This window comes from Astatotilapia calliptera, chromosome 6 (genome assembly GCF_964374335.1).
Source record: "Astatotilapia calliptera chromosome 6, fAstCal68.1, whole genome shotgun sequence".
Classification (NCBI taxonomy): domain Eukaryota; kingdom Metazoa; phylum Chordata; class Actinopteri; order Cichliformes; family Cichlidae; genus Astatotilapia; species Astatotilapia calliptera.
The window spans coordinates 38,074,228-38,092,517 of NC_137427.1; the positions used below are offsets into that span (position 1 = coordinate 38,074,228).

General features: G+C 39.6%; 1 protein-coding gene across 9 annotated transcripts in view; it reads right to left on the reverse strand.

Moving 5' to 3' along the window:
• The window catches only part of myom2a (myomesin 2a), a 48,308-nt gene that overhangs the window by 18,521 nt on the left and 11,497 nt on the right, over positions 1 to 18,290 (reverse strand). For 5 of the 9 annotated variants that reach the window (XM_080303246.1, XM_080303242.1, XM_080303241.1 and 2 more), the window contains exons 1-10: positions 9,148 to 9,317; positions 6,847 to 6,939; positions 6,333 to 6,468; positions 5,633 to 5,787; positions 5,384 to 5,476; positions 2,854 to 2,942; positions 2,737 to 2,775; positions 1,724 to 1,888; positions 1,458 to 1,619; positions 12 to 153 (exon numbers count right to left, since the gene is read on the reverse strand). In XM_080303246.1, coding sequence (XP_080159372.1) covers positions 12 to 153; positions 1,458 to 1,619; positions 1,724 to 1,888; positions 2,737 to 2,775; positions 2,854 to 2,942; positions 5,384 to 5,476; positions 5,633 to 5,787; positions 6,333 to 6,468; positions 6,847 to 6,939; positions 9,148 to 9,302 — 1,229 coding nt within the window. In that variant the 5' untranslated portion in view covers positions 9,303 to 9,317. Of the gene's footprint in view, positions 1 to 11; positions 154 to 1,457; positions 1,620 to 1,723; positions 1,889 to 2,736; positions 2,776 to 2,853; positions 2,943 to 5,383; positions 5,477 to 5,632; positions 5,788 to 6,332; positions 6,469 to 6,846; positions 6,940 to 8,147; positions 8,277 to 9,147; positions 9,318 to 16,952; positions 17,092 to 18,290 lie in introns of those variants that run through there. The other 4 variants (XM_026171926.2, XM_026171925.2, XM_080303243.1 and 1 more) reach the window with 3 other exon arrangements.

Consider the following 18,290-nt stretch of genomic DNA (forward strand, 5'->3'; position numbering starts at 1 on the left):
TTAAAACTGACCGATCCACAAAGTATCCAGTGATGGGTGCCTCGTTGACAGTGTTTGGGGGTTTCCAGGCAACTAGGACATAGTCCGAATTGATGTCATAGGCCTTTACGCTCATTGGTGCGCCGGGGGCTCCGGGTGCAGAGGGAGCAGCATCTAGGGAATAAAGAAACACGGGTATGTTGGGGAGGAAGAATGGAAGACGAATGGTGATAGACACAACTATTATGGCTCCACCGCTTATTTGCATACTATGCCTAATGTGTGGTAACAGGAAATAAGGAGTCAATAACACCTGTTTTAAATCTATGTACTGCTGTGAGTATAGAAAAGATTAGGAACTCTTAATTTAATTGCTAACTAATAAAACATTTCATTTTGCCAACCAAGCTTTCACTTGCTCAAGATACAAGACACATCATTTACCACATTTACCACCATTTGCATAGTGTAGTTATTTTTCTTTGTTAGGGGCATATAAACCTGCGTCTCATCTGCATAGCAACGGAGAGGCTTCTAAAAGTACAGCCAAGGGGCAGAAGATAAAAGCAGAGGTCCAAGTATTGATCTCTGTGGTACCCCACATGAGACCAGAGCTGAGGACTTACACAAAATGTTCTCTCAGCCAGGTAAGACCTAAACCATGCAGAGCATTCCCCTAAAAATCTTTAGCCAGGAGGATGGCATTAACAACCCTAGGCAAAACAGATTCTGTGCCAAGCAGAGATTTAAAACCAGACTGAAAAGTCTCAAGGTCACTATTTTCATCTAAAAAGGTTTTTTAGCTGACTATAAGCAATTTTCTCCAGAACTTCAGAGAAAAAGAAAAGCTTGTAAATAGCCCTAAAATTTGATAAAATACTGTAGCATGCTTAAAAGGTTTGGGAAAAATACCAGATGAGAAACTGGTATCGAGGACAGATGGAGAGATGGAAGAGTAGAAATGACCTCTTTAAATAATCAAGGTGGAACAACATCAGCAGGGAAACCTGTGGGCTTCAGATGACCAACAACCTCATACAATAAAAAGAAAGTTACAGGCTCAAACTGGCCAAAAGCAGCAGAGCAAGGAACAGTGACTGAGGTGTCAAGAGCAGACGTGGTGATATCTGAGCCCTGGCATTATTCACCTGTTCCACAAAGAAATTCTCACCTCAGAGGAAGGTTCAACAGTGTTACGTATTTTCATTTTTAACCAACTTATCTTCATTTTTTTCTTTTATCTATTATTACACTACACATAATCAGACTATCATATATATTAACCAGATTATAGTTGGGTATTTTAAGTAAGGTAAGTTATAAGTGGTAAGTTTAAAGTTTCTAAGGTTTGTGCTATTCTATCTCTTTTGCTCATTCATGGCTTTTTAAAATTTTTTCCATTGCTCTATTTATTCTAAACAGCGATTTCTGATTTGTTCTTTCAAAGTCGATCACGTGGTGTTAGGACTGTGTCCTACCTGAGACAAACAGGTAGGCGCTATGCTCAGCAGTGCCGTCCTTTGTGAAGATCCGAAGCGTGTAGAGGCCCTCATCATCCTTGGCCAGGTGAGGCAGCGTGAGAGAGGCAGCACCTCCACCCACTGACATCTCCACCAGTTTACTTGGTTTCAGCAGTTTATCTTTTAGAATACAAGATAGAGGACATAATGAGAAGTGACCAAACTCCACAGTCAACCGACAGTGCCACACACAAACATAATGAAAGAATGAAAGAAGGTCTGACCATCTCTGTACCACTGGGCAATGGGTGGTATGTTGGGGAGATCGGGGACCACCACCATTGTACACACCAGTCTGATGGAGTTGCCCTCCACACCAAAAGACACTGGGAACCGGTCAAGCAGGCTGACATCCAGCTTACTGGCATGGATCTCAGTCAGATGAGGCACTGGAGGACAAGATTTGCAACATTATTAGCAATCAGATAATAATCGTATTTTGTGGATATGTGGAGAGAACATGTTTGCAATATCAGAATGATAATGTAGAACCACAATGGATTTATGAACATAAATCTGACATTTTTTCAATATAACTATATGGTCTTGTCATTCAAAAGCATCAAAATTCAGTATACGTGTCCAGGAGCCAAAATGAGGTCTGAGATTTGCTATCTTAGACGTCAATGATTTTAAGGAAATTTTGTGACACTGTCCCTTGCTTTGGCAACCACAGGCTGTGATTTCCACAAAGTGATGTGTGATGAGTGTTTCACTTTAAACGTGGACTTGGTTTAAGAGCTTTCAAGTACAATCAGCACATCCAGTAACATTAAGAAAGTAGAAACAATTTGTAGTCACAGTTATTTCTCTGGAACTTTTAAAAAATGTGTCCATAAGGAGTGAACAGCATGAGTTTTTTCATTTCAACAATGTATACAATAAATCTTAAATAAGGTAATCCAGCTTAATTAGTTTTGACAAAGGAGATGTCTGGTGTTTTTAGTCTAAATGAAATCTTGTGGAGGTTAGTATTTTCTGGACTGCTCATTATTTAAATCCCAACATGTACATAAATGTTTCGATCGCTTGCTGCTCATCTAAAGACAGATCTGTGTTTTGTTTTTCTTCAGAGGGAGTCACGGGACAGGAACAGCTTGCTATCAGTTTCCACTTCTTATCAGGCCTCTCATTGCTTGCTGCTATTTGAAGTGTCATGATTCCATGAGCTTGTGTCTGGGCGTGACACCTCAATCCCCACACTCCCCAGTCTTACTAACTCCCTTTATGCTCTCACCTAAACCAAGATGGCAGGACTCTCCGGCTCCAGCTGGTCCTGTGAAGAAAAGACGTTTATGTTTACAGAGAAAGACATGGGAGGTGAGCAATGTCTTTAAGAAAGAGGGAGACTTACTCTTCACAATAATTTTAGCTTTGCTGGTAGCTGTGCCATGCTGGTTGGTTGCCACAGCACTGTACTCAGCAGTATCACTCACAACACACCTACAAGGTCAGCCAGAGTAGGAAGAAGTCACTGATTGCAGTATATCAACATTTATATTTGATTTGATGCCATTTGGTTTGAAGAACATGTATTATTTAGGTTAATAGAAGGTAAAATGCAAGCAATTGTGTTGAGACTCAAGAAGAGTCTGAGGTTTAGAATAGAAGGAAGAAATTTGACCTTCAGCCTGAGCTGAACTATTTTAAAAGATCCATTTTCCCAGCTGTGTTGGACATAGATGCATCCTTCTTGTCACTTGGTGCTTTTTGCATAAAGAATGTGAAAATGACTGATTCTGAAGAAGTTTGGCAAATAAACTACGATGTTCTCAGTGACCTTCAATGCTACGACGGTCCAGAGATATTCCAATTCTCAGAGAGAGGGAGGGACAGAGAGAAGCGGAGCGCAGTCAGAGGAATTCATGGCTCGAATGACGCAAAGGTCAGCACTCCAACATGAACAGCTGAGGGGTCTTGAAGATGACGAAAAGAAGCAGGCTGCAGCCTCACCCTCAATTTAGCAATCTCCCCTCTAACTCTCCAGCTGACTGTCAGATAATGTCAAGATATCGATATAATGTGCTAACAAAATAAAAGTCCTGTAAGTGTAAACATCTACGCTGAGCATGAGTGACAGACGTTCAGTCTTTCCAAGTTTGTTTCTATGCTGCTTTCCTTTCAGTTTGAAGGCTGGTTATAATACAACAACTAGAAAAATTGCTTGACTATATAAAAATATTGTCTTTTCAACAAACCTCATAAAACATATTTACACTAAACCTTTAATGGGACATTTTTTTAATTTAAAATGAAAAAAAGTTTACAAAACCCCCAAAACATATATAGTCCATGCAGGGAGCAATTTCAGTTTGCGCTGTTGGAAGAAAAACTAATACACAATCCAGAAGAAATCCTGAAAGCTGGAGCTGGAAGCCTTTTTGTTGCTTAAATGCTAGAAATTTTCACTCAGCTGATAAATTCATTAAAGTCTTAAACAACCCTCACTTCTTTATATTTTGGTGGGAGAATCGGAAGCAGATGCAGAGATTTATAGAAACATGTAAACATACAGGGAAATACCGCACACGAGGCAAAATGGTTGAACTGCAGCCTCAAACGATAACAGAGCCTCCATCATGCTTTATAGACAGCTATAGACTCTCACTGATGATCATTTGAACCAAAAATGTCCTATTCGGATTCATTGGCCAATCAGAGCAGGTTATACTGATTTTCGTTCCAGTTCTTGTGCAGTTTAGTACACCACCTCAGCCTTTTCTCCCTATTTCACTTCCTTTCGAATGGCTTCTTGGCAGCCACCATTCATCTTAGACCATTTAGGCTGAGGCTTTGTTGAATAGTAGAGCCAGATCTCTCAGGTCCTGTGTCACATTTTTAATTGATTTTTACTGAGCGTCACTTTCAGATAATCTTCAACTGCTGTAGATGTTTTGTAATGTCAGCCATTTCTTTTGTCCTCCACTTGTCTACTTTTCCCAGATTTTTTAAGGACATATTGCCAACCATGCAGCAATATGACAACAGTTAATAGCTCTTTGGGCATCTTGTTGGTGCAATTTATCTGTTATGTGTAGACACATAGTGTTAGGTGTTAGGTGATGCTTTTTTGTGCTTGAATGATTTGTAGGTCAGTGTTAAGCAGAACAACAAACAAACAAAAAATTGTGAGCTTAAAGTCACGTATGACTGAAAATGAGTGAGAGCTTGGAGAAGAAAGAAAGTCTGACTCTGTAAACTATAAAGAATATAAAGTGGCTGAAGACATTTGCACAGTACTGTATAATATATTCAAGACTGTATTATATCACTTCCTGTTGCCCTAACATTAGTTTAGGCATCTTAGTCTGAGGAAACAATATATTGGCTTTTACCTTATTACTGTACATTTACAGTCTTATTCTATAGTCTACAGAATAACTACATTTTAACAATTTTACATTTTTTATTTAAATCATTTTTATATGTTATTGATGATACACTTCACTGTTACAGTTTAATGCTGACCGCCACATGCACAAAAAGATGACAATGACGACAGTAACTAGTAACTAGCACGCTTGGTTACTACCACACTGTGGCTCAAAACAGTGTCGGAGGATTCTGAGATATAAAACGGACAATCGACCTCCACCTGGAAAAAGTTAGCTCACTGATACTGGAAGTCTTTACTAAATTTGTATGAATATTTCAGAGATGCTAATGCATTACCAACACATATCAGTAATTAATAACTTCATTTTAATTCATAACTTAATTTTACTAAAACATTTTACTTCTCTAATTTACTGAACAACATGACTTTTTTCTTTTTACCTCATTTCAGGTAAAAAGAAAATCAAAGGCTGCAGCATCCATGTTATAAAACTCAGTTTAATGAAATCATTTATGTCTAACTGCTGAGAGTTGTAGATAATACATACCTGCTAACAATCAAACTATGGACTCCATATTTATTCTCAATCTTGTACTTTCCTGGGGTACTCAGTGGATCTACTGGCACTCCATCTTTATACCTGCCAATGAATCTGAATCAGTTTCACACTACAGTGATATTCTACAGTCCTAAAATATTTCAATAGTGTAATAAATCAGAAAAGCTTATAATGGTATTACCATAAAGCTTGAGTCAAATTTAAAAACCCGCTTGTGTGTGATGGCAGTATACTGACCATTTGACGATGGGCCTCGGATTTCCTTCGACGGTGCAGAACAGCTTGACAGGAGTCTTCTCCCACACAGTATGCGGCCGTAAGGCCACCAAGAAGTCTGGCAATTTGGGGATTTCCTCCAACAGATCCACTCTCTTTCTCATCATCCCCTTAACCTGGAGAGAGTCAACTGCATCAAGTTAATCTATTTATGAAAATGACATTTTTATGCATTATCTCTATAGGGCAGAGATTACATAAGCACTTTAGTGCAACATGTTATCTTTGTCAACAATTCTTAGCTAACAGCAAATCTGAAACCTGACAAAACCAATGAAGGAACATGAGGCCAGCAGATGTTAGTGATCATATTGTTAAAACTCCTAAAAAGTTGGTTTATTCCTGAGACTGATTTGACCAACAGTTCACTGATGCAATGTCAATAAGACCATTGGGCTCAGATTTCATAGAAATGTACAGCTGAGTATCTACAGTGAATGATTTAGATTACATTTAGAGACTCTAGATCTGCTGTTTTGCTGTACTCATGATTACAAATTGATATAATTTTAATAGTGATTGTAACAGAGACAGATACATTAAAGCGTACACACAACATTTCCACAGACTTTTAAACTTGGTCCACATATATGCGATAAAACACCAGAAAAACAAAGGAACTATAGTGTCACCTTGATTTGTTTAGCGGATGGTTACTAACCTCTTTCTGAATTTCAAGACTTTCCACTTGGGCCTTAGTAGCGATCCTCATCCTATGAAGCTCCTCCTGAATAACAGCCAGTCCTTTCCCAACATTTTTGCTTACTCTCTGGTACTCCTCAGTCTCCTCAGCAGTCCTAACAATGCATACATCAGATTAATCTTTGACTAAGATTGACTTTAGCATCATTGTTAGCTATACGCTTGTTACATATTTACCTACAAGCTGAACTGTTACCCTAAAATAATTGTATGATACAACCTGAAACCGTTGCATTGAGCATATCAAGCATAACACAGGATAAAACTAACCTTGAGGGCAGGGAGTCAGTGTTATGAGTCTATAGGATTGTAGCAGTAAGACTGTGCAATTGTTTCATAATTTAAACGGTAATCATTGAATAATTAACAAGTTATACTAAAGAAATGTGCTGTGGTTACAGGGGTCAGCCAGTAGAAAATGTAGTTGCATGTTACCTTGCGACTGAAATAGCTGTGAGCCAGAGCAGACTCACCTCTGCCGGAACACCGGCACGGTATAGGCTTGTTCTGCCATAGCCTCCGTGGCCTGGGCCTGTGCCTGGCTCACCGATTTAGAGCTTGATTTGCTGTTGAGGAAAACACATCATTAAAAATCAGAAAGCAAGTTCTCTGCATAAAAAAAATTCTCAGGTTTTAATTTAGCAGCTAAGCTGAGTTTGTCTTCTGAACATATACATACATAAAAACACAAACACTCGCAGTAAAAAATAACTAACAGTTACAAACATGCGGTTACAAGATTTCCCAGCATATCTGCCTGATGTATTGTATACGCCACAGAGGGATTAAATCTGTTTATGTACTTTGTCTTTTTCTCAAAATTAGCTGGGGTTAAGAAAATTGATTGATGGATATTATTCTCTACATGCATACCACAACCACTATTGTGAAAAATCTGACAGTGGCTAGTGTCATTTGCACAACAAACTATGATTTTATCCAGAAAATTATTTTTACAAAATAACCAGAAAATTGACATTCTGTGTATAAAGACTAACCACCACTTTGAGAGAAACTTCTTCAGTACTAACACAACTGTGTATAGTTAGTAGCCTCAGATGTAGGTCAGGTTCAAGTGGTGACATTAGTCATCTGCCATTAGACAGCTGCAGTTTCCAGATCCCTGGGAGATCAGAACTTGGCTCGTAGGGGCTCAGTTTATTACCTCACCACTAGTGACGAAAAAGCCAATCTTCAGCATGTATAATATCATGTTAAGTATGACTATACTGCACAGCACAGCTGTAAGGGCCAGAAAACCTTTTTAAAAAGCATGCTATAGCAACAAAGACAAATGCATACATGTCTTTCATTGGCCTGAACTATAAGATCTGTTGGCAGAAGCTGCAGAGCAACAGAAGCAATAGCACTTCCTGAAATACCGACTTGGGTTCTGCTCTCAGAGATTCTGGAGCTCACATAGACAAAGAGCTTTAGAATCACTGGTGATACATTGAGGTTTTACAAAGAAACGAACTGAAGCTATAATAAAGAGGCATGAAAATATATTCCTGTGGAAAACGATAAACAGAACTAACATCTGGGTATTCAGTCAGTTAGCATGTACCACTCTGTGACTGACTGATTTGTTCATGAAAATCAGAATTTGCAGAACTTTGAATTTGAATTGACAATTAAACTGCCAGCTAGGAAGCAGACACACCCACTACCGCAGCTGCTCCTCAGCAACACCCCTGTGTGTGTTTTTTGTTCTACGTCGCAAAGCAGCAAGAGCTGTGCTACTCAAAGCAGCAGGTAAATGTCACTGTCATACCTTTCTGTGTGCTGCTTGGAAACATGTTTAGTGTGATGATAAGCATAATCAGTTTTGACTTGGCTCACATGCTTCTTCTTATACCAAGGTATGACTTTGGAAGCCATGACTGGAACACTTCAAGGAGTCCTGGCCAAGAGTACCAGTGGGAGGGGGAGACCAAACATGTGTTAGCCATGTTAGAAATGTCAATACAAGTATTTACTTTACCACCACTGTTACTGCAATCATTCTGTGATGTAAGTTTAAAGTATTAGATGCGCTGTCATCTCTGAAATCAACCGTGTGCAAAGGTTAACAGGTGCAGTTTCTGCTGTTCTGTTGTAGAATTTATACAACACATGAGAAAAATACCCACACCCGAATCTCTAATAGACCTAAACAATGTTTAAAGGCAAACATTTATGAGACAGCATGGCAGTTCCAACTTTTTACTCGAGCTCAGCACTTCAACTGCTTCCTCTAACAGCCTCACACAGCTCAGCTATGAATAGCTTTCACCAGTCTGCCTATTCCATTAACGGAGAAATGAAGGAAACAGTGTCATTACCAGAAGAGCACAGTCCTCACACTATTTAATTAAAACGATTGCGCAGGAAATCAGAGTGATCAGACTGTACAGGAACAAGACTTAGATCTAAGCCAGCTGTCATATCCACACTCTGCTGCAGGCTAATTGTGCTTCCGTTCTGTATAAATAATTATTTCAGCACAATATCGTCCTTTTTTGGCTGACGCAAATTAAGAAAAGAGGGTCAGCAACCTCTTAATACCCTGATATGAAAGGAAGTACAGCTCAGGGAGATTACAGACTGCTGCTTCATTTTCCCCCACACAGGAGACAGATTATCTGCTGCCATTTATTTATGCAACACATTTCACCTGCCCCAGGATTGGCAGCAGATAAGTCCTCTTCCTAATGTGAAGCTCATTTTGAAAAAAGTTATTTCTAAAATAAAATTAGCACACCAGCTAGCGAATATTAACAAAAGAGACTTACCCCAAGAAATTTAAACAGCGCAAAGAGGTGGCAGACCAGCCTGATGCCGCTTGGGAAGCACTCGCTGATGGCAACAAAAATATTACCCTCTCACTGGAGGAATGCTGTTCCCCTTCCACCCCATGTATGGATGCACTTAAAACTATATATAGCATTTACCCCCAAATTTCCTTCTCATTCTGCACTTTGTAGATGAAGAGTGTGCACCTGTACCACAAGGTTTAATGAATTATTCTGGAGGCAAGTTTTATCCCCTTTCTTTATAATATGGGAAACGTTTTTTATATTTATATATATATATATATATATATATATATATTTTTTTTTTTTTTTTTTTTTTTTTAATGGAATATTAAAGATGAGAAAGAGTTGGAACAGTGAAACAGTAAATGGTGACAGAGTTTAGAAATTGTTCCACACAAAGTTTCATTTTTGAAAATCAGAAAAATAAATCTGAAATACCAGAGTGCCTCTCTTCTTATTATTGTCGGTAAGTCTAACATTTTTTCTAAAAGTATGAGGTATGAAGGATCTCCCCTTTAACCATCAAAAATATTGATCTGTGCAAGAGTCAGGAAGAAGTTTTCAGTCATTTCTGGCAGATCCTGACACTCAAAGCATTATGAGACCTTTTTAGGTTTCTCGAGACAGCTTGTCCTCCTTGGCTCAACACTTGCAGGCAACAGTCAAGCTATTTTTAACAGCAAGTCCTCGGTTACAGTGATACCTCTACTTCTTACTGTACACGAGCCACTGCAGCTATTTTTATTCAAACAAGTCTATTATAAATAACAGAATATACATGGAAATATCTTATAAAACAGACTTAATGGCAGTCGAGATCACAGTGAACTAAAAAGAGATATAAAGTCTTTAATTTTTCCCCTTTGACCTGTAGTTGTTAAAATGTTACTGATTTTATGTTTAAAATATTTTCACTGACATCTTTGCTCACTTTTACAATACAGTATATAGCAGTATATTCTTTAAAAAAAGACATTGTAACAGACATCATCTCATTTAATTAAAACCCGCAGATAAGAAATCAGAACAATGCAGAGAAAAAAGATGTAACTTCTAGAAACAATGACTATATAGGAAATACTGAGCTTAGCAATTGTCCTGAAGAACTGACTCAAAAAAGTCACCCATCTCCCACCTTTACTCAAAGACAACAGTTACGCTACGATCAATTCATACATGCAAACCGAAACAAAGGCTGTGTGATTGATCATTCTTGATGTTACACGGGAAAAAAGGTCAAACACCAACAAAGGAGAAGGTTTGCATAAGGTTCCTCAGAGAAACTCATTCAGAACTTTCTCCAAGCATGACATCTGAGCGCACTACACCCTTAGACAAAAAACGGCTCATACAGATGCTGTACAACTGCTCCTAAAGGACACTCTTTTGAGGATGTTCACATTTTGGACTGAGAAGACGGATGGTTTGAAAGAAAAGTAAAGGAGACCATCTCTGTCCGCTGTGAACAACCATCTTTGGACAGAGGTGATGGCTTACAACACCAGCTATCAACTGCCTACAATGTAGTCTTGAGATCCCTTCCCAGTACCTCAATAGGTCACATGATGGGTTGGGAAAAGGTTTCACAGAGGTTTCACCCTTAACCCCCCGGTTACAATAAAGACCTCAATAATCATGTCCACACTTTAGCTCATGCAATGACTCATATGATCAATAGTAGGTCAGTGACTCTCAGGACCACCTCCTATGCCTGCGTCTCTCCACAAGTCCCGTTGCCTTTCTTTTTCTTAAGACTACCATTATCTGGATGACTGAGACCCTCCACAGAACAGAGTGCGATCAAATCATTAGACTGTACCTCTCTTAACAAGTACCAGTCATGTTAAGAGAGGTGAGTGATCCATAATTTACAAAACAATCCATACATCTAAATTGGCTTTCAGATGCTATGATTTTCATTGGGTGTGACCAGGAGGGACAGAATTAGATAGAGTACATCTTTCCCAAACCGGTCATGGCAGATGGCCCCGCCCCTCCCTGAGCCTGGTTCTGCCTGAGGTTTCTTCCTGTTAAAAGGGAGTTTTTCCTTCCCACTGTCACCAAAGACCTTGCTCATAGGGGGTCATTGCTGGGTTTTTCCTTGTATGTATTATTGTAGGGTCCACCTTTACAATATAAAGCACCTTGAGGCAACTGTTGTTGTGTTTTGGCGCTGTATAAATAAAACTGAATTGAATTGTGCAGAAGAAGGACAGTAAAATTACTGGACAAAGGATGTTGAACATAGAGCACAGGGGAAGTTCATGGATTTAGTGAAGGAGGGCATGCTTGTCCTACTTTGTTGATGTGACCAAGGAGGATGCTGGGATCTAGTGAGATGGAGCCAGAAATCCACAACGGTGAAGACATGGGCTCAGTTTGGTGTGACTCTCTGTTCAATGCTGCCACCTGATGTCCATCTGCAACAATATCTTTTCACACTCATACTTTCAGCCTTCAAAACAGTATTACAATGTGATTTGAGGCAGCACACCAAAACTTTCAGCCTTAAGAACTGAATAAAGTGCAAAAGACTAAAGATAAAGCTGATGAAAATATGATGAGTTCAGGAATTACAGTTTTCAGGGTTTTCTTTACTATATACTGTAATGTATATAGACTATATTTTTATATATTATATATTTTTTGCAGGTACTTCTCCTCAGCTCTTTTTTGCCACCTTTAAATTCCTAGGAACACATCTCTGAAGATCTTTAGTGGTCAGTTAACAACATCTGTGGTGAAAAAGGCTCGGCAGTGCCTCTACTTTTGGAGGGTTTTAAAGATGAATAAACTGGAGGACAAGCTGCTGGTGACCTTCTACTGCTCTACACTCGAGTCTGGACTGTCATGCACCATTAGTGTGTGATAGTGTGTGGCCCGCCGGCTTTACAGTGGCTGACAAAGAAAGACTGCAGAGGGTGATAAGGTCAGCTGAAAAGACCACAGGATGTTCTTTACCCTCTCTGGATGAGATTGAAAGTACTTCATGTCTCACCAGAGCAAAACTCATTTTCAGAGGCCACTTACCCTCCTGCCCAGTATAACCGCCAGCCTGTACAGTATGACTTAGTATAAGTAATGCCCTAACTTATTATCCCTGTGACCTGGAAGGAGAAGCAGAAGAAAATGGATAGATGGATGGATCTCCATCTGAACTAGTGAAAGTTACATGCAGAATGATAGTGTGCTTTCAACCAAAGTGTAGTTTAGTTCAAGTTTAACCTTTTGTAATAAAGATTAAGGCTACAAAGATCATCATCATCAAGTAAAACCTAACTAACACTGACTATATGCACTAAATGTGAGAGACATTTTTGTGTGTTTGTTTTCTTTTGCACAATTGCAGTAACAGTTCTCTTTATCTGTTTCATTGTCTTTGACTTTAGGTCTCCTGTTGGATTCCAGTCTCGTTCCCCTCTCTGGCCCCACTACATAGCATGTTTGTACTGGGAGTAAAAGAGATTATTGGAGCATGATAATGTGACAAGCATGAAGTTCAGACATTTGAGATGCCTCATGTCTGCAGAATATTTAGACTACATAAGTGCCAATAGATTCAATGACTTTATGATGCATGAAGGCTGCAGAGATTTTATTTATTTATTTTGCTTTTATTTGATGAGAATTTATAATAAACTAAACACCTCTAGAAATTTCAGTATATGTGGTCTTGGTCCCAGTAGATGTTCGAACTTGGTTCCAAGCAGGACATCTTACCAAGAAAAAAAGAGGACAATTGCAAATACCTTGGATTACATCAAGTCTCTTCTATTTATATCTCTTTTTAAACATGCCAACGTGAAAAACATGCTAACCTTCACTGTAACACCACAATCTGGCCAGTTTGCTCCTTGATATGCAGGGAATAGTCAAATCTATTTCTATAACAGATTTACTGAGGACATTTAAGCTTCCCAAAGGATATTCCTCTGACAGACAGGAATCTTGTGTGCCTTTACAAACAACAAGCACATATATACTGCAGCAGATTGAAAATGGATTCGTGGATGAATGATGAACTCTCAACTTCAGTAACAGCAAAGTTTAAGTATACCGATAAACATATCAAGCATAACATATTAAAAGGGTCGCGTGTTGAGGAAAATACTTAAATGAGAAAAAATGAGTCCTTAATATTCAAATAAACATGTGGTTACATAAAGAAACTGTAAACAATTTAAAAAAAAGAAGTCCTGCTTAAGCATGCGTTACTTCATTATAAAGAGCACAACATTTAGGTCACCAGGAAAGGTCACCCTGAAGCAGCCATGACACCAGCCGGATAGTCTTCCTCAGAGGGGAGTGAATGAATATTAAGCCCTCCCCCTTTTTCCTCTCTCCTTTCTGAGCTTCTGTTTCACAGTGGGGAAAGGCGGCACCGGGAAACCATTCTTTAGGTTGCAGGCTGCTAAAGATGGAACACAAGAGGAGGGGGACTGTGTGTAGACTAGAGGAAAATCAAAGAGGGAAGTCCTAAATCACAATGGTTAAGGGGGGGGGGGGGGGGGGGATATAATAAAGACGTCACAAGCTTTAGGCGTCACTGAGTCAGGAGACATGGTTCATTTTACGCAGAGCGTGGTGACGTAATAGAGCCACAGGGGGCAGAGGAGCTGTCCCTGACTATGTATAGCAATGCTGAAGCCTCATCAGCAGTCAAAGAGGGGTGGGGGCTCGAAACATGTGCTGGCTATAGCTAAAGACACATTTTAAGCCCATGTAAGAATAGATTTAAAAAAAATATATAAAACACATTTTAAAAATATCAATTAATGTGACTGCAACCTGGAAACAAATGTTTTTACTTCTTGTCTTTGGATGAGTCGTCCTGACTTTTTATATTCTTTGTTACTTTTTGTTTTTAGTTGTTGTTTTTTAATTAAAAACGCTGATTCGTGGATTTATAGGTACATAATGTGTGCAGGTTGCCTTCCATTAAGAAATGTCCTCTCAAGGTCAGGAATGACACTTAGCTTTAAAGCTATATCTCTAGCTTCTGTGTTGCAGTGGGTGGGGTGTGTGCTGCAGAGATAAGAAGCCATCAGTCACAAGTCTGACTCTCCAATGGTGCTGCTGCATGTGTGGAGCTATGAGAAGATGCTTGGATGTTGCAGCATGAATGTGATGTACTTCAGGCTGCAGTTGGTGCTCAGTGTATTGCAGTAGTGACATCATCATGTGGCTGCCCTGCCTCTCTGCACGTCCACCTCCTGTAGCCGTGGAAACATGGAGACGTGCAAACTCGGGGAAGTCTATGGAGGAGAGTGGCCAGTTATCGTGCGTAAGCCGCTTCCTCATTCAGCTCACAACTCCCGTGCCCCCACTCCCATTTGCACTCCCCTGTTGCCCCCTCCTCCAATTTGCTCCCCACTCTTTCCTTTGCTTCCATGTCCTGGGTTCAGCCAATGGGAGTGCTCAGTGGGGGCAGGGCAAAACAGAACCACCATTCCTGTGCCGAGCTGTTACATCTCCTCAGAGCTAACAGGGAGCTAGCAGCTCAGAGGGAGGAGGCACGGCCAAACCCAGCCTGTGTGTGTGTTTGTGTGTGTATGTGTGTGTGCCTGTCGCAGACTAGCAGGCAGGGCCGCTGCTGCACATTTGTTTCACCAGACTTTTTCCTTTTAACCTTGCCTTGACACAGTGCTCAGGCAAGGCCTGCTTTTGCTTCTACTTCAGGATAAAGCGGGATCAGCGTGAGGGGAAACTGAACAATCTTCTTTTCCCTTCTTCTTCACTGTCAAACCACCTCGTAGTAAGTGACAGCTCCCGAAGGACACGCAGACAGGATGATAGCGGCTCAGCTTCTGGCCTACTACTTCACCGAGTTGAAGGATGATCAACTCAAAAAGGTGAGCGACAGCAGCTTTAAACTGTTATGGTGGTCCTTTTATATTAGACTTCAGAGCTTTGTTATATCACAGCAGCCTAGCGTGTACCCACAGACACCGGCGAACAGTGGCTGCATGCTGGGATCGAATCTTTGGGGTTTATCGTGTTGGGAGAAGAGGATGCACCATTTGGGAGTTACGGGAGGAGAAAGCCAGCATGGTGTTTAATATTGATATGGTGCATTTTCAGTTTGTTAGCAGTATTTGACACAGATGTCCTTGAGCAGGGCTGTGGTCATTGATCGTGGTGAAAGCTCCATCACTGAGCTTTTACGGAGCACTGGTTGCTATGGCATCTGAAGCAGACAGGTGTCTATGAGGGGTTGTTGGCAAAAGTCAAGATCTCCAAGATCCACGATTTTGTCCCCGACTGTCAGTGTCTTTCTTTTCCCAGTCATTCATTTTTACTGTTTCACAGATGTTCTATCCCATTGCACTGTTGCCTTCTTAATTTCATTCCTCTTTTAGTCCATCGTGAAAACACATTTCAATTTTTTAGCAGCTCATAGACGTTGCCATCAGTGAAATCTGAGCCTGATTACAGCTTCTAGCTGCCCATATAAACGGACTCTGTGTTCACAGCGAATTCGTGACTGAACAAACTGGTAAGATATCCCCAGGGAATAGGGGATACGGGTGAGGGCAGTCAGTGTAAGTGGGGGTGGGGTCAAATACTCATGACGTCATGTGTGATATCACAGTGCAGTAGCAACACGTGCCACTGCTGAAGTAGGTTACTGGAACTACTGGGGTAAAAACAATCCTTGAAAGGATGAAAGCTCTTAAACCATGCACATCCTGCAGGGGACACCGACACTGTAACCATATCAAGATAAGGAGTCAAATTTAGTGGCAGCTAGATTTACTATCTGTTATCCAAGTGTTGTAGTAGCGGGGTAGCCTTAGTGTGTAGACCTTTGGTCTTACTAGTATTCTTTGATTAAGCATCAAAGGATCAGGCAAACAAACAAAATTTAATTTAAATCCGTAAGAATTCTGAAAAAGTTTGATACAAAAACATGACAAAAGAAGGCATCACACAGATGCAGTTAAATAACATAAGAAAGAGACTGATAATAGATGCCATATTATAAGTGTCAGGAAAACTAAGAGTGAATAACTATACGAATTAACTGCATTTACATACAACATTAAGAAGATTGGCCATGAAAAAAATCAATATGTTATTTTATAAAGTATATATAGACAAACATTAAAGTTACTGTATTTTAAAAAAAGTTACAGACATGTTTCATTACTCTTGTAGACAAACTCTACAAATCAGGTGACATTTTGGAGAGGCTAATATTAATAATGTGACAGAGTAGCTTGATGGGTAACAAATGTGTGGACTGTCTCGTGGCACAGAGCAGGTTTCAGGCGTGTGGGGTGCCCCATGGCATGCACTGTGATTATATAACAATAACAAAAACTGTCCTCTGTAAATCCTCCCAACAAACATTTCATTCATTAGATGTGTTAACTGTGATGTAACCATATAATGTAGCTATTATTAAAAAATGTTTTGTTGATAATTTAATTGTATCAAAATGTTATGCTGACTAGTACATGGATTCAAGTGTCCAACTTCAGGCTCTTTGCCACAATTAGAGGTACTCCCTGTTTATTGATTTTTGCCCATGTCCTAGAACTCCTGCCATGCCGTTAACTAATTCAAATGACACAAACCCATTATAAAATCCATCCCAGGAAACCCCCATTGTTGTGTTTAAACCACGACAATACTAGTAGGCAGTGTTTACATGTGTTTAATTCATGTTAATTGATATGTGCTCAGGTTGCAAAATATTAGTGTCTCACAGATGTTTAGCAAGCATAAAACGTCCCTAACAACTTCTCTGTGCACCTATTCTTCAGATCGATAAGTACCTGTACTCCATGCGGTTCTCCGATGAGACGCTTAAGGACATCATGAACAGGTTCCGCAGGGAAATGGAGAATGGGCTTGAACGTGACACCAACCCCACTGCCACCGTGAAGATGCTGCCCACGTTCGTCAGGTCCATTCCTGATGGATCAGGTAGAGTGTGTATTAAGAGTCTCACAGAAATCACAGATTATTGAGAAAAGTGCTCTGATCAGCTCAAAAATATTCTCCTTAATTGTGTAAGTGCCCAACAGTGCCCCCAAATGCCCAAAGTCATTGGCAGTTCACTTAATGAGGTCAAACACATGGGTTTAAGCCTTTAAAGCTTAAAAATGCTTAAAAATTTGTAAAAATATTTTAACAATATAAAAAATATCACAAAGCTCAAAAATAATTCTGCATTTTAGAAGTCAAAATGGTTCAAATATAAAGGAGCATTTCCACTATTATGCAGAAGAAGCAGCATCATTAATACCTCCTATTCACACACTGATGACAAAATTTCATCCATACTCGTTGAAGGATGTATTTGTTTCTGTCTGACTGTAAAGAATGTGCTGATGTTAAAATTGTCACATAAGCCTCTTTGTGTTTGTGCTCTGGGTTCAAGCTAAATAGATTACTATTGTTTTAGGCCTGAGGCCAAACAGTCCACACAGCCTCATCACTCAGTGTAACGTACAAGCAGAAGAAAACCTCATAATGTTACATTTAACTTACCTGAAACAGAATCCTCATAGGCTCGTCTAATCCAATCATATCTTTGTGTCAAATATTTTTCTTTACTAGTCTGAGGACTGGCCTGTAACCAGCAAAAGGCCTTTAGTAAGACCATGCAACTAGTTTAAGATGTTACTTTTCTTATATTTTGGGGCTATACTGATAAAATAATAGAGGAACAGAATGTATATTCAGGATACTTTGACAGTCAGATTATTACAGATGATAAAAGATCATTTACTGGGAAACAAACCTCAAAAAGTAGAATTGATGACTAAATATTTGAATGTCTTTCTGCTGTTTTTGGTTTTATTCTTGTATTCAAGTCGAAAAATGAGAAACAAAAATGCAGAAATATACTTCAAGTATATCTTAGTTTTCCTGCAGACTGATGTCCGAACAAGGCAGCCGGACATTCCTGCCTTCTCGCACTATATATAGCCTAGGGTTTCAACATGAGGTGACAGGGATGAAGCAAAGTGCGAAGTTGAAGCTATGGTGATGGCAAAAAAAAAAAATAAATAAACATTTTAAATCCATATAATGACAGTAGTGACAAACATGTTGGCAAGGTTGGTTGTCATGATAAGAGGGATAAGTGAAAATTAATCCCATTCCTC